Consider the following 17,038-nt stretch of genomic DNA (forward strand, 5'->3'; position numbering starts at 1 on the left):
ACAAAGTGGGTAAGATAGGCTTTACTCTCACTTGCCTTATCTTTTTCTGGTCCCCATGTGGTTAAAGTAATAAAAAAACTATAAGAAGTATTGATCGTCAGAGATCTAGTCCAATTCATTCCCTGGATACTGCCAGGAGATAACAGTTTGGAGAGAAAAGTGGCATCACATCCTTCTGTGCCACAAGTCAAACCTGTCAACTGAAATAAGGTAGGCAGTTGTGGTGTCCACACTTGGAGAAAGGTGTTGAAAAACTGAAAAGGCTTCACAAACACACTTCAAGAATCACCAGGGGTCCATAAGACTCAGTGTTACAGGGAGAGACACCCAAGAGAAGATTCAATACCAATAAAGGTTGCAAGATTGTTTGATGGTGAGTTCTGTTGTTCTTCTTGGTAGAGGACTTTTAGTCCAGAGGTAAAAAGGTGTAATAAACCTTAGTGGTGAGAAGCTGGAACTGGTTCGAAGAAGAAAATGCACATTTTTTAATAGCGGAAGGAAGTGCTTCTACCCAGATGAACTGAACGGGAGAGATGTGGGAGTTTTAAGTTTAAGTTAAGTTTTAAGGCCCCAGCTGCCTGCTCTGCTCTGCTGCTGCTGGTGACTGCTTCTATGAGAGCCTACAGAAGGAGCAGAGTGGCTGTATCTCAGGTATTCTGGAGTAAATCTGGTTTTTTGAGTCAAACTCATCTTCACTGGTGAGTACAGCTGCCTTTCCAGGGAAGTAGGAATTTTATAATGATAAATTACCTTAACAGTGTTTGTCAGAGCTGGTGGGTTGTGTCCTCAATGCTCTGAAAGTACAACCTGTAAGACCTGGTTGACACTGATTACCTGTCACTTGGTGAAATAATTGTGACAAAGCAGGCTGGAGGCGTTCTCAAAGGCAGGATGTTGAAATTAGCTAACCTCATGGTTTTAACTGCTCCCAGCTCCAAGGTCACTTCCAATCTGGACCAGCCTCTATATGACAAGAAAATGTGGGTACCTGTGCCAGGGAGATAATAAGGTACAGATCGGTTGAACATAAAATACAGGTAAGGTTGTGCTAGGATACATCATGCATGATGTAAGAACGTTAACACAAGCCAGCAATGCACCCTTGCAACCAATGCCACTTGGGGCTGCAAGGGGAAGTGCTGTCAGCTGGTGAGGGGAGAGACCCTCCCCTCTGTTCAGCACTGGTGGCACAGTTTGGGAGTACTGGGACCAGTTCTGGACACCCCAATAGAAGGGAGGCATGGATATACTGGAGTGGGTCCAGTGAAGGACCATGAAGGGATTGAGGCATCTCAGGTACGAGAGGCTGTAAATACCCGATGAGGGGAGTAAAAGCAGAGAAATCAGGTGCTTCTCAGTTATGCTGAGTGGCAGGACAAGAAGCAATGGCCACACTTTGAAATACAGGAAATTCCATTTAAACATAAGAAAACACTTGTTACTGTGCAGGTGATCAAAGACAAGAAGTTTTCCCAGGGAGGCTGAGGAATCTCCATCCTTGGAGGTACTCTAAAATGTGATTTGACAGTCCTGAACAACCTACCCTAGCTGACCTTGCTTGAGCAGGTGAGTGTTGGCCCAGATGATATCGAGAGGTCCCCTGGGACCTCAGACACTCTGTGATTCTGTGATACCAGAATGCATACTATGGACAAGGAATGCTGGAGCTGATGGCACTGGTCCTACTAAGACATCGTGTCATTTAAATTCTCATATATGCATATCTCATGTATGAATGTTTTGATTAGGACTTCTGGTGTGGCATCAGCAGTCAACTGCTCTTGATTAACCCCTTTACTTCTTATGGGCTTCTTTGGTGATTTTCTATTGCATTTTAGGAGTCAGCCTCAGATCTAGATATTTGGTTCTGGTTTTGGTTTTTAGGTGCATGAGCTTGCATTTGTGACCACATCTGAATTAACAACACTGGACAATTTTTTAAAATCTCAACAATTGATCAGTCAGTCTGTATAATAGAACTGTTACCTTTATTGTTTTTCACATTAGCAGCAATTTGTGTGTCATATTGCAAATTTTATATACAGTGATGCTGGTCTCATCAAGGGCATTGATAAATGTATTGAAAAAATTCGTACCCAAAAGATTCTTCCATAAATTTGAAAAATATGCAATCCCTTGACCTGAAAACACTTCAGCTATAGTACATTTTTATGACCTAGTTGTTAACCAGTTTTAAAAATTAACATGTAATATGCTACATTGATTTTGTTTACAGTTGTTTTTTAATGCAAGATTATGTCAAATATTTGGCAAAGACAGTATTTCAGCCACAATCTTCATTATCAGTCTAATGCTTAATCTCATTAAAACAGTATCAAATTTGTTTGACAGTCTGGCTTCCTGGGAAACTGTGTCGACTGACGTTAATAAACCTGTAATCCGTTAATTCCTTCATTAGTATCCCATATCAGCATTTCTATTAGTTTGCTTGATGACACTTGCTAGCTAAAGCTGCCTGTAGTTACCCAAGCGATTATATTTATTGCCTGAGAAGGCTGGTCCAACATTAACTTTTCCTATACAAGGTCTGAAATTCAAATTACCGCGGTGCCATTGCCAAGGGCCCTGACAGCAGAAGCACAGGATTGCCGAGCAGGCCATTTTGTCTTCGGTTTGTTAACCCTTCTCCACTTCCTTAAAGGCGACGGAAGGTTTTTGTCCCTCGCCCTGGCTCCCCGCCTCGGAGCTGCCGGTGCCCGGTCCCGGCGGGGCGGCGGGCGCAGTAGCGCGGCGATGCTCTAGATGGGGCTTCAGCACCGGCAGAGGTAGCGAATAAAACCAGCCCTTAAAGGCGATGGAGGGGTTGGTAACAGCCTCGTCCCACCTTTAAATTCGTCCTTCTTCCTTTCATCCAATTGCCTTTTTTCACAAGGGGTTGCTGGTAACTAGAGGCATCCCTCAAGGACGGAGGCTGGAGCCAATATTGTTTAATGTCTTTATTATTGAGCTGGCCAAGGGATGGAGTTTGTTGGGGCTTTGGGTATATATTCCCACTCCTGAGGTTTGGCTCTTGGGCAGGGGGCTAGTTCCGTGCCTGTGCAGCCAAGAGCGGCCTCTGGGGACTGGGGGAGCTCTCCAATGTGCTGTGGAGGGGGTGCAGCCGGGGCCAACTCTTGGCCATCGGCAGCTGCTTTCAGCTGCGTGTCTTGTGCCGAGGGCACCGCCCTGCAGATGGGGCCTCTCAGCTCCTGCACAGGCAGCACCGTGACTGTGGAGCAGCCTGGTGACCGCGGCGTTTGGGCTGACCCCATCACCACCCCAGCCCGGCTCTGCTGGCTCTGCAGGCACTGCAGCGCTGGCCTCAGTCAGTGGGACTCTGCAGTCCCCACTGTCACCCTTCGGGACAGAGTAACCCCATGAGGCAAGCATGGGCCAGGATGCAGTTCTCCAGAAAAAGCCCTGGGATCCTAGCGGGCAGCAGGCTGAACATGACTCAGCAAGGTGCCTTGGGATCTCCAGTACAAGAAAAACATTTAAAACGTGGATTGAGTCCTGTAAAGGACCACCAAGCCAGTGGGGAGCTGGAACACAGGATATTCAAGGGCAGGCTGAGGCTGCTGGGTTTGCTCAGCCTGCAGAAGAGATGCTTCAGGGACAACTTGGTGCTGTCTACTGTTACCTGGCGGGAGGATGTGGGGAAGATTTAGCCACACTCTTCCCGAGGTGCCCTGGGGAAGGATGAGAGGCAGCTGAACACACATTGCAACATGGGGAATTCTGACCAGATCATAGGAAAAAAAAATTCACCACGAGGGTGGTCAAACACTGAAGCAGGATGCCCAGAAAAGTTTTGGAGTCTTCAACCTTGGAGATATTGAAACCTTAACTGGACACAGCTCCACGCAACCCAACCTAGTTGCCCCTACTTTGAGCAGCTTGTCTGACTGATGGCCTCCAGAAGTCCCTTCCAAATTGTTAGTCCGTAATGCAGTGATTCTGAAGTTGTGTTGCTGTTTCCAAGCCGGCAGTGTGCCCTGCCCTGTGCTGCCTCCCAAAGCATGCACAGGGATCGTTGTGGAGAGTGCTAGCTGAACCATGAAAGCCATGGCACTGGCTGTGGTCACATTCTCACAGGGAAGGAGACAGAGTTCCAGTTCTGAAATAGTTTAAGTAAATAAACAGAGTTTCCTAAAATAGAAATTCAGAAAATAAAAACACCTCTTTATTTTCATGCAAGTGCTGTTAGCTCATTCATTCCATTCATCTGATTTATGACAATAGTTACAAATGTGAAATCCTGATCCTTCTGGGGGTGTGTTCTGGACAGGGATCATCAGTGGCTTGTGCACACCAGTACAACTAAATACAAATATCTTTTCATTATCAGAGCTAATTACTTTGTACTTTTATTAGATTGAAACCTCTTTTTGAAACTGAAATTTCAGAACCAAACTAAAGAGTTTTTAACATTTGACTGATTTCCTGTAATAATACATTTAGCTAATTACTAATTCCTTATTCCTGGTTAAGATTCACTCATATCAAGATTTATGAAACATGATGACTTTAATGATTGCTCAGTTTTTCACATACAGAAGACAGTATTTACTTTAGACATATTTTTAAGCAGGTTTTCTGGGGAAACTGAGGAAGCTAAGAATCTTTCCTGCACCTTCCAAGTTGACAGTGTTGTTCCTAGGGGAAGAATGTAAGCCAAAGGAACTGAAAATACCTTGCCATCAGCCTTTCTCTGTTTAATCTATTAGCCACTCAGCTGTATAATGCATTATCTGTCACACAGTGATAAGCAGCTTAGCTCTCTGAGATCATATTAAATATGTTCAGTTTAGCCTAATTCTGCAGCGCTCCATCAGGAGACACCCTGATGTCCACCTGGAGTGGAGCCCTTTTGAAGCCAGTGCAGCCCTGCACAGGGATGGGGACCCTCCTTCCTGGCTCAAGGCCTCAGAGGAGAATATTCTGACTGTCTTCCTTCTTTTCTAAAATGCTTTCTTCAGTTTCTGTTCATGCATTTTGAGAAATGAAATATTCAAGTGAGCCCATGCCCTAGAAAACAAAAATATCCCTGTCGCAGATCATCTAGAAGTTTATAGGTTAGAACTGCCTTGATCTTGTTTAACAAGCTCTGCTAGAAAAATATATTTTAAAAAGAACTACTCAGCATTTTCCATACTTTAAAACTACAGCTATTTAATATTTTGTTAATAGTTCATTGGAAGTTTGACATCACATCTACTCCCTATATTGTCTTTAATTACTTGTAAAATTCATGTCACCTTGAAAAAACCCTGAAGCCTGCTGAAAGTCCTGACACTAATACATAGGTAAGGTAGCAGTCTTTGCCTTTTTCTGACACCTCTCTGAGGTCGATGGGATAAAGACTGTGTAATGACAGATCCTCTCAGCCCCTTCTCCACAGTGACTCCATGTGTTCCTGGCACGGATGCACGGACTCCTTTGCTGTTCAGGGAGCTCCATCTGCAGCTCAATGATCACAAGCTGGATTTTAACCAATAGATATAAATAGATTCGATGGAGATGATGAATGTGATAGTCATCCCTAGACAGTCACTGCCAAGAAAACTGCAATATTATAAAAAAAAAAAATTATCCTAAATGTTTGGCATTTTTGGAGGGGCAGAATGGGGACAAACTGAGGTGGAAGGCAGCAGTTAAAGCAGATGTGGAACTTAAAAATAGTATTAACTTATATTAATGTTGACTAAATAGAATAAATACAGCTCTGGCTAAAATGCAGGTGTACCAGTATTGGTGGGTGACCCTGAATTAAGAATTGGTGAATACTGCTTGTGGTAGGAAAAGTAGAATGAGCACAAGTTTCTGCTTTTTTACCTTGACATTTCTGTTCATTCTTTGCATATTTTAAAACACAATCACAGCCCTCAGTTCATCAGCTTAAAAAAAAAGGCTGCTGCTCAGGCTTCTTCTTATAAATTCTAAAATGACTATTTTAAGGGTATTGCATATACTCCTTTTGGTGGGAAATTACATTCAACATTGGAGTTAAAGGTCATATGACCTCACACAAGATGGGTGCCAGTGCTGAGAAAACTGAATAGAGTGGTACAATTTCCTCAGGATTTAAAATTAACCTCATTGGATGATTGGCTTACATTTCTAATCCGATATATCAGGCTAAATATAGACTTTGAAGACAATTTCTTTCTATGCAAATAATCACTGCAGGCTAAAAATGAGTAAAAATTTAAATGGAGAGAGAAAAATACTGATTAAATTATAGACAAACTGCCATCTTGCTAGAATATTGACCTGAAACTGCACATACAAAAGGTACCTGCAAGGAAGAGAAGGCAAAATTTAAAAAATAGAAAGAAAAACTATTACATTTGGATATATATTTATAGAGGGAGATTTTCTGATGCTGTCAGCAATTTCTGTCAAAGATCTACCTTCAGAGGCATCACTGTTGACTTTCAAACATTTCATTACTGCATTTTAATTATTAACTATGAAAGGCGTCCCTGAATGATCTGCAGGAGCTATGAATCATTCATTATTACTAAAACAACCTTTTTTTTTCCTTTCAAAAAAAATAGCAAAAGGACGGCAAAACCTTTAGAAAAGAACTAATATTTTAGAAAATGCTACAAATCAATACTGCAAGGAACTCCAAGGTCACAGAAGGAAACAGAGTGGGGAGCTGAGATTAAGGCTGTATGCAGGGTTGCTTTTTTTTTGTTGTTTTTTTTCTCCTCTGGTCTCCTAAATTCCTGAAGAATATAAATATCATAAAATATATTATGTAGGCAGATGTAACTTGAATTTAGTAAGTCCATACTAATATTCTAAGTAGATAAGAGAGATGCTTCTGTGCAAGAACCCGCTCTATGGCATTAAACCCATTTGGGAACAGTCTTTCATTTCCCATATTAAAACAAGACATGAATTTCCATATGACAGACAAAAAAAGATTTGCTTCACTGACAAAGGGTCCCATCTCTACTGGAATTCAGCAAGTTCCAGACATAGGAGAAATATTATAACCCAGTTTACTTGGTTTTATTTGTTAGTGTAACTTGTACCAAGAAATATAAATAGCCTTGGTTCCTGGGGAAGCTCACAGCACTGTTTTTGATCAGTCTGATGAGAAATTTGCCCTGAATACTTAAAGGGTTTATTCTTAAAACATGAATTCCACCCTGTGAGAGAAACTGTATCATCAGCCATGATCTGTATTATATCCTAGTCCCATAAAAATCATTCTCATTGGTTCAACATCTATGTTGAATCGGATGCAATTCCAGACTAACACGTGACACAGCCCAGCCTTGGAAGTGCCAGCAATGTGGAGACAGCAAGAAATTACCACAGGTAAAGCTGAATCTGAGTAAGATGGAGATGTCTGTAGGTATGAAGACCATGTCTAACATTTATTTACTGCTTGTCATGCTTAATGGCTACATCACAGAAAGTGACAAAATGGAAAGATCCTAAAAGAAATATTGCAAGAGAGACTGTCTCTCAGAAGTTGCTTTCAAGAAGATATGGAAGGTATATATGATTGTCTGATTTTCTGCCTGCTGCAGCTAGGTTGTCTGCGAAGGTCAGAACCAAGCCAGGTTTCTCTAGGCCAGTGTCTCACCACTGGGTCATGCAATAGAAGGTTTGTAAGGCCGTTGCCAGTCATATTCTAAATAGAAGTCTGCTCTTTGCATTCATGATAATTCACAGTTGTTTCCCAGCCTGAATCTGCAACCCATCTTGTGGAGTATCTGTCTTTCACACAAAAAAATCCTATTTATTTCACTGAATGCTACTTGTCTGAGTGAGGTCTACTCAATGGGAATAAGGACTGCAGCTAGAGGCTATAGTGACTCAATGGGGATTTGAAATGAAAGATTTGAACCGGCTCTGTGAGTATATGAAGCAATATTTTTCTCTTCCGTGAAGTCTTCCATGAGGTCTTTGCTGGACCCTTGCTTGTCTTTGAACCCTGATGATGTGAGGGATCTCAGGAGGAACCCCTCACACTGGCCTCCAGTGCAGCCTATGATGTAGTTCAAAAACTCTGAGAATGGGTCTGTCGTATGTCCTATTATCTGGATTCCATTGAGAAATATTGCATCCAGTTACAACATTATTGTGTCGAGTTTAATATTCCTCAGACTTTCCTAAACTTTAGTTATCATCACTAAAAAGTTAGTATTGAATCAAAGTTATCTCCTGTTGTTTTAAATAGAACTGTTGTGGTGGGGAGGGGGTTTACATGTTGAAAGTAGACCAGGCATCACAAATATTTACCCACTTAGAGCCTGATATAGCTATTATATCATATTTGTCCATTTGTGAACAAATTATGGTTGAAAGACAGCTTTCTGTATACAAATAAGGAAATTTTTACAATAAAGGCTTTTAAAATACTGTAGCTTCTTTTTCAGGAGTTTTCTAAAAGTAGCCTATGCTGACTATGGCTAAAACAGGTTGTGATTGGACAGGTATGCTCTCTAAAACAGGTTTAGCAGCATAGTTGCTTGGCTATACCTTCATTATTTATTTTATATCTGCTATTCTGAAAGTAATTTTAGTTCAGTCTAGCTGCATTTAGAAAAAATCAATGGCAGATTTGACATGCTTGCCCTTGCCATGCCATTAGCAGAGCATCAGACTTGACCCTGCTGGCTGCATGATGTCTGTTGCTTAGTGAAATAGAAAGTATGTATCTTGAGAAGACGGTTTTGATGAATCAAGGAAATAATATTTCTTGCAGCAAGATTAATTTTGCTAACCTCTCATAGCTTCTCATTTGGCTTGCCATGCTTGTTTTACAGATTTCCTGTGAAGACCAGTTGTGTGTCTTTCATCATCCTTTTCTAATTAATTAAAAAACCCCAAACAAACAGGGAAGTACTAGCTTTTTGTTCTTAGCATCCAAGTTGTGCTCTGAATAGTCTGGAAGCTGGCCTAAGCCGAGCCTTCACTGACAAAAGTCATAGAAACTTACTGTGTCAACCAGCAGTTCTCCCAGCAGAAAAACATGGATGTAAAGAATGTCATTTTTTTTTTCTGCAAAGAAGAGATGGTAAGATCAAATGTGGCCAGAGATAACAGTACTGAGTTTTGTAGCTAACTTTTGGGAAGTGCTAAAAATTCCACTTAGCATTTTCACAACTTTACATTTTACAACTGAACAACAGTTGCAGGTTAATTAGTCCTCTATGGAAAATACTACTTTCCAACTGCTACCTCCCCAGTACCTTTATAGCAGGGGAAAATAAATCTCAGCTAGCTCTGAGCATAGCAGCTGCACCAAAAATCTGATCAGGGAAAACAGTGTGCAGAAAACAGGACATGGAAATGCAAAATGTAACAAACTTTGGTCTACAAATCTAAAAGGAATAAACACATACAAGCAAATTTTCCAGGGTTACACTACCAAAGAATACAAAATGTCTATCTACTTTGGCAGGCAGGTCTGTGTTTAAAACAGTTTGGGTTGAGACTTGTAAGGCAATGCATGGAAGGACAGTGGTTTCGCTACCCATCACCTGACACACTATATGGTTTCTCATTTATTTGGCTGTCTTTTAGTTTGGCTTACACTGCCTCCTACATGTTCCTTTGTTCTGTGTATTGGTTGCACAGGTTGTATCTACACCGACCTGATGGTGCCAGGCCAGGCACCTGGTTTCCATTCTGTGTGCTCCTGCTCTGAATCCACATCTCTTCAGCTTCTGTTCAGGCAGGAAAGGGTCATCTTGGTCCAAACAGCCTATGACATTGCAATCACTTCCCATGTAGGTCAATATAGCCTGTCTGCAGCACATCCCTAAACACTGCTGCCACTCTTTCCTTTTCTGCCTTCTTCCTCGACCAGCTTTAGCTCCCACTTGCTAGTTCCCTCTCCAAATTGGCTCATCCTCTCTCCAGTTCAATAAACAGGACCCATGTGCCTTCTCCACTCTTTCATTCTCCTTGGGCCCTGCCCAAGAAGCCAGCAATGCCCAATATCAGGGCATCACTCCCCTGGTCTAGAAGAATTCCAGCAGGTTGGCTGCAGCTGTCTGCACTGCTTTTATGGAGTTAAATTCTTGCTGTTATGCCTCCTGTCTGTGGGGAAGGGCTCTGTCAGCTCTGTGTCATCTTCTGCAGAGAGATGGGCTACACCTGAGACAGGGTAGAGGCCAGCAGACTCCTGGGCGACCCACGTTGCACATGTGGACGCCTTTGGCCTCTGAGATAAGGATTACCGGTGGGCAAAAGATTTTTTTCTGATGGCTCCTAAAGATCATCTCAAACCTGTGACCGAGTACAGTCTTGTGTCCCCTCAGTGGGAGAGTGGCCTCCATCTGTAGGCTTGAACCCATGCTTGAAATGCAGTGCACACATAATCTTTATCTTCAAATTTACATCAGCTTTCCACGTTTGAGATGTTTCCCCAACACTCTGTTCTGTGAAACATCTGAAAAACTCCTAAATACTATAAAGATAGTAACTATTCTTAGTTCATTTAGTGCATACACTTTAGGAAAGTTGCCAAAAATCATGTACTCAACTGCTCCTTATTCTCCACGAGATTACTCGCTTTTTGTCCTGGTATATGTAAATATTATTGCTGACCCACTTCTGCATCCTGCAAGAAATGAGTCTTCTAAAGTGCCTTGTCAGAGTGGAACTGAACAGATATGGGAAAAGAGCTGAAAAAAAGCCGAAATGAATGTGGTGGTAGATTGTTTTTCCAAGGGCTTGGCAGAAGGTTCCTCCTGGAAAGGGCTGGCAGGAATGTAATGCTCTATGGCTGCTCTTTGAGTGCACTTCACATCTTGAGTGCTTGCTAATTTAGGTTTCATTGGAACTGCAGATGGGGAAATGAGATTTGTGGGGGCTTTCATCCCTCATCCTTGTGCAATAATGTAGATTACTAAAGGTTGTTCAAATTAGCAGAAATACAGATACAAACCTGCTGAACTTGACATTGTTGGGCCTGATTTATTTGCAGTATCTTGTTCTGAAAGTGTAGACAGCGTAGAAGGCTTGACACTGACCGAAACCTGCCTGGATTCCTGCTCCTCAGTTGGAGCCACCGACTTCAGTAACAGTGGATCTTTAAAGACACAAGTAGAAAATGAACTCTAGAACTTCTTATACAACATAGCTGTAAGTTTAAGGAATGATGAATGATTTAATAGGGAACACAAAAGATGTTTAAATCTCTGGGTTCAGTTGACTGAGCAAGTCAGATGACTGACCTATATCAGATGTGGAATTTCACAGGAAAATATTTTTCTTTCCAAAGGTCCTTAGTATTAGGAATTCATGGAGAGAATCAAAGCAGCCACAGATACTAAAACTAGTCATGTTTCAACTAAAGAGCAGCAGATTGTGACTTCAGCTAAAGGGCAGCAGCTGAGAAGAATGGACTCATACAGCTTTGTAATTATCCAGGTACATTCAGATTTAAATGACACAAAGGAAGGTTTACTCATGATCCCTGGAATCTTTATTTTTTTTATTTGTTTGGGTTTATTTTCTTCTGTCTGTTATAGAGATGGTACAGAAATAATTCTGAAATGAAGAACAGCTGTACCTCTCTGCTCTCCTCAACATGCCACAAATTTATAAATGTAAGAATCAAAACCTTTCTCAAAATTGTTCCAGCTCTGTCTCTTGCCAAGAACCCGCTTTAACACGTGGGCTTTGTAGTAGTTTCAGAGTAATTCAAGTCAAAAGAGAAGGAGCTTTATCTTGGGATGTTATCTCTAAAATCTGACTGTGGGGAAAGCTGAGAAGTGCTCTGAGTATTAACCTCCGGCCACAGTGAAGGTTCTGGAAAGAACAAAGTCTTGCATGAAACGGAGTTTGTTGTTGAGAAACATCAATGATTAATAAAACATCCAAAAAAAATTTGCGAAGGATAGAGGGATCTTGACTGGGAGCTGCTTGACCTGTTGTGCATGTAGAGGAGGATTCATAAGAGTATGCACAGCCCACAGCTGCAGGCATTTAAGCACAACTGAGAAAATGTACCCTGGAGGTTACTTCTGTGAATAAAACAATACCTTAAAACTGCAGTGGCTTCTAGGATGTATGCAGAGAATCAGGCTCCAAGCAGCATTGTTTCATATGCTTTCAAACTGTGTCTGGACAAAATGTTTATGGGCTATCAGCCACCATGCCGAGTGCCATTACACAACAAGAGAAACAGTCCTGTACTTACATCACGTTACTTTGGCCATTTGGTATGGTTTAGAGCCTTTAAGTTATCTTTCTCTGCTGTTCTGCAGTGCAAGAGCAGGTGATGATACTCTGTAGCTCTGTTGAAGCTGGAGCATTGTGTTTTCTCTACCCTTTAACTACATTTTCTGCTCTGTACCATGACACATTTCTACCAAAAAAGATTGATCTGAACTTTCAGAGCTTTTAATGGCATTCTAAATCTGTAATTTTCAACATGTTTTGATACTTGGAATTTTTAAAAAGTGATAAAGACCTCTTTAGAAATTTAAAGTATCTGGACTGTTGCAGAGTCTATGAGACTTCACTGTTTCTTAGCAATATTTCACAGAACCCAGAGAAATAATTGATTGGTACCAGCAACCCACAAACCAGAAAACTTCTAAAATCCCTCAGACAGACTGCTTCTTTCAGGTGGAAATAAAGCCATCTTAACCATTTTTTCAGTCCTGAACATAACATTCTGTTTCTCCCATATTTTTATCCTATGCCTGTTGCATCTTGCTACAATCATCTTTTATCCTAACTACAATGTTCTTTATTCAAAGTTGTACTTTTATACTTCTGTTTCCATATACTCGTAAGCCTTGGTTTTGTGTGTACTTTGTTACCTTAGCAGCAGTAAAGTTCTGTTTAATCTTCCATGAAGATCTGGCATAACAATGAATCATTCTTACCACAAAATCTTTAGAAACTACCCCTGCCCCCCATAAATTCACATTGTCAACTCCAGCCTTCCTGTACCTCCTGTAAACATGGGAAACTGCTCATAAATCATTTTAGCAATGTTTTTAATTTATTACATTTCTTCTACTTAACTAAAAGCTCATACCATTTTGTCTTCAAGTGTCCAGAACTGTACAATAGAAATGGAGTTAGAAGCATGGCCTCAGGACATTTATCAGCAGCAGCTGCAGGACAAAGGGGATGTCCAGTCTTAACCTGTACACCACCTGGGAATGCAAAACATCACATGGTGTTGTCCAGTAGGTTTTACACTCCACAGAGGAATAGTTCTCTGCTTAGGAGCCACATAAAGTAAGAGGCTGCTCTACAAGGTTCTCAGTGTAATGTTTATTTTTCCTAACTTTCTGGTTTACTTCCACAACGAACTAGCTTCTTTATGTGTATGGAAAGACTGGCAAAAGAGAGACATGAGAAAGCTGTCTGGATTTTCAATGCCCACATTGCATCAAAGTTGATACTGAAAAGTCATAGGTGCAAAATTTTTAGCCCAAAATATTATAAATATACTTTAAAAATTGAGAATTACAAGAAAATTCTTTGAAATACAGGCTGAGATTGTTCAAAATCAGTTCCAAAGACTGTTTGAAAGGATGCTTTAATTAAGTTGTTGCATTTGTTTTCAAGTTGAATGTGGGCAGGCAGCCCCCAGTTCTTTGATGATTTCTCTAAATACGTGTGGAATAAAGATGCTGAAGCTTTGGCTAAAGCTGTTTCAAGTGTGATAGAGGGAAGATCTTCATGAGCTCTGGTACTTTAGCTCAATTTGAGTCTATCAGCTCTGGCCATGAGTTTAGCTGCTCAGACTCTGTTTTGACATTCAAACTGTAGGAACCTATCAACCCAAGGGCTGCAGGAACAGGAGGGAGACTCTAAAAACAATAAAAAAGAAAAATGTGCATTGTCTTGTCTGCCATTTTTTTCCCCTAGCTTTTGAGAATTTATGCAGCTTATAAACACTTTCAAGTGAACTGAAATGAAAGTTGTCTGTTTTCCACATGGGAAAGGAGACTAAATCTGTAGCTTTTGGAGCTAAGAAAATAGAGGATTCTTATAGGAAGAGGAAACAATCTTAAGTTACAGTTTTCACATTCCCATTAGAATTCTTAATTTTCTTATTTACAGCTCATGCTTTTTCCATATAATGCCATTGCCACATGCTTTCTCTAGGTTATTGGTTACGTGTCAAGATCTCTGAGATGTAGGAACATTCTTTTCTTCTTTTTAATGAGAGTTAAAGATGTCCAGCACCCTTCAGAATCAGTCTTGCTCTTTTTTTCTGCTTTGCTGTATTTATGAAATATATTATTAGCAAGCAGGAGTTATTAATATTATAGTTAAAGCTACATATTAGTGCTGTGAGCGAATCATGTACAACCAGCTGCAGTGAGTTGCCCTGATTTTATCTGTTTCATAAAATGGGAGTACGGCCAAAACAGAATATTAAACCAAATATTTTCTAGTAGTGAGTAAACAGAGAAATAAGTAGGAAGTAAGAACCTCCACCTTTTAAAGGAAACTTCAAGAAATACAGGAAAATTTGTTGTCAGAAATAATCCTGCAGCATGAAGGAAATTCACTGAGTAAGGTAATGGGATTTTTCCAGCAAATTCCTGTAATTACTCACCTATCACAGAATTTTAACAAGTTGCTTGGTGTTGCCTTATAAACCAACATAAAAACAAGTTTGTCTTCTTTGCTGCTTTCCCTGGTCATTCAGCAGCAATTAAACAATAAACACGGGTCGTTCACTGGTTTGTGGTTCCCAGTGTTATGCTCAAGTGAAGACAGGAGCACTGAAGCCAGAAAATCTTAACCTTTGTACCTAAGTGTACTCCAATAAAGTTTACTCTCCTTTTCTTTCAACAAGCACTCTCACAAAAGCAAAGTAATGCATAAATCTTTCCAAGATTGCTACTTGAATTCCCATTTTAGGACTTTATATTCCTGATATTAAGCTTCAGTCTACAGGACAGTGAAATCAGTGGAAATCTTTCCAATGACTTCCACAAGATAAATCAAGCTCTAAGAGAACACTGAGTATTTTATGGCTCTTGCTAGGTACCTTCCCCAAGGAATTCAGGATTTCAAAATAAATAATATTAAAATGTACAACAAGCTTTAAGGACATATTTAGCAGCAAGTCGAGGTCTGTGCACTGTCTGAACAGTGGAAATTCACTGAGGGCAGTGGCAATGCAAAGGTGCGAAGGAGGATGACACAGCACACTTCATCAGTGGGTGAAACGGTGGGAAGGGGAAGTTAAAGGGAATGAGTAACCATCTGGCTGCGCGCAGGGAAGTAAGAGGATGAGGGTTATGACTGTAGTAACATATCAGCTATGTGGTTCTTGACTTTATTTAAAGGCAGGCTGCATCCTCTCGGACCCAAAAGCTGATGAGGACTGAGTTCCCCTCGGTCACTTGCAGATGATCTGAGTGATGAAGGGTTATTTGGGGTTATCTCCTTATCCTGATGATTAATAGCATCTGTTCCACAGCTGATAATACTGGGAACTGTACATCCATACCAGGGAGTGAAAATGGGCAGTGCTGTTTAACTCCTTTGGGACATACGGCACTCTCGCCCAGTGTCCTACCTCTCCTGCGTTGTCCCTGTTGCTTGCCTTGAAAGGAATGCCGGTCCAGAACGGCTTCATTTTCCAACCCTTTGCCGCAGTAAGCAGCGACCAAGGGGCCAGACCCGGACCGAGCGGATCAGATCTGGCGGCTCCGCATGGGGTGGGAGGACCAGGAGCAGCCTGAACTGGGAGCGAGGAAGTGGCGGGGGTGGGGAGCAATTTCAGGCGTTGTTCACTTCGGCCCGTGGACAGCGCACCTGGAGGGCGGCACAAGCCCCTCTCAGCCTCTCCAAGACGCACGATGGCACCGGGCAGTCCCGGGCGCTGGGGCACGGCAGCTGGGGCGGGCAGGCTACCGCATGCCTCCATTTCCCCAGCAGCCGGGGGCGGACAGGCTCCCTCCTGGCTCCGTCCTACGGCTGTCCCCGCCCGGGGAGGACTACAGCGCCCATCGGTCCCTGCGCGCCGCCCACACACTCTCGCCTCTCACCCCTATCGCTGCCTCCTGCCAGCCGGTAGCCGGACCCGGCTCGGCGAGAGGGGCTGCGCTCGCCGGGCAGGGCCGGGCCGGGCCGGGCAGGGCAGGGCAGGGCAGGGGTGCTGCGGGAGGGCGGCGGCCATCCTCGGGGGCGGCGGCGGGGTGGAGCCGGGCGGCCCCGGCCCCGTCCCGTGCGGGGGAGCGGCTCCTCGCAGCCTCGCTGCCGCCGTCCCGACCGCTCCTGTCTCCGCGGCTCATGAGGTGAAGATGGTGATCCGCGTCTTCGTCGCCTCCTCCTCGGGCTCGGTGGCGGTGAGTAGGGACGAGCGGCGGGGAGGAGGGAGAGGCGCGGGGCCGCCGCGGGCAGGGCTCAGCCTGCGGGGCCGGGGACTGCGCGGGGCTGGCAGCTCGTCCTCCCCGCGCTGCCCAGCCTGCCCTCGGCTCCGAGCTTGTCCCCGCACGCCGGCCCGGACCCCAGAGTCCGTCCGTGAGCTGCCCTGGAACGCGGCGGTGAATTTGCCGCGGTTGCGTGTGCGATGGGGGCGGAAAAGACAACTCTCCTCCGCAAGGCTGCCGGAGCTTAAGTAGTTCCTAAATTGCCTTTGACAAACCAAGCACCCCGAAACCTTTGTAGGGGACTAATCTTGGCTGTGTTTAAAGGGTCTTAGAGGTCATTAAGCGGGGCTAAACTTTCCCTCTTGGGAGGCGATCAGCGCCGCGGTGCAGGGGAGACCGTCCCGAGGGGAGCCGAGCCGAGCCGGGCAGGTGCGGTGCCTCGGTGCCTGCCACCCACGGCAGGCTGGACAGATAAATACAAGGAGAGCCTAGGGACAGACTTCAGGCTACCAGCACCTCTCTGCATTAAGAAATACTCTGGAATAGGTACAGCTCTTCTCAAACTCGCTTTTGAAGGGCTTCACTGCATTCTCTGTTTAATTGAAGCTCGTACATCATTCTCTTGTTAAATTAATTATGCATGTGACCTATGAATTTCCATATTTTCATATAAAGTGACAGCTTTCTGTTAAGGAAATCTGGGT

General features: G+C 43.0%; 1 protein-coding gene across 1 annotated transcript in view; it reads left to right on the forward strand.

Moving 5' to 3' along the window:
* The first annotated feature begins 15,560 nt into the window (after positions 1 to 15,560).
* Positions 15,561 to 17,038, forward strand: part of SH3BGRL2 (SH3 domain binding glutamate rich protein like 2) — a 39,454-nt gene continuing 37,976 nt past the window's right edge. Inside the window, exon 1 of the mRNA XM_048297615.1 lies at positions 15,561 to 16,310. Coding sequence (XP_048153572.1) covers positions 15,822 to 16,310 — 489 coding nt within the window. The 5' untranslated portion in view covers positions 15,561 to 15,821. The remainder of the gene's footprint in view (positions 16,311 to 17,038) is intronic.

Source organism: Corvus hawaiiensis, chromosome 3 (genome assembly GCF_020740725.1).
Source record: "Corvus hawaiiensis isolate bCorHaw1 chromosome 3, bCorHaw1.pri.cur, whole genome shotgun sequence".
NCBI classification, from domain to species: Eukaryota; Metazoa; Chordata; class Aves; order Passeriformes; family Corvidae; genus Corvus; species Corvus hawaiiensis.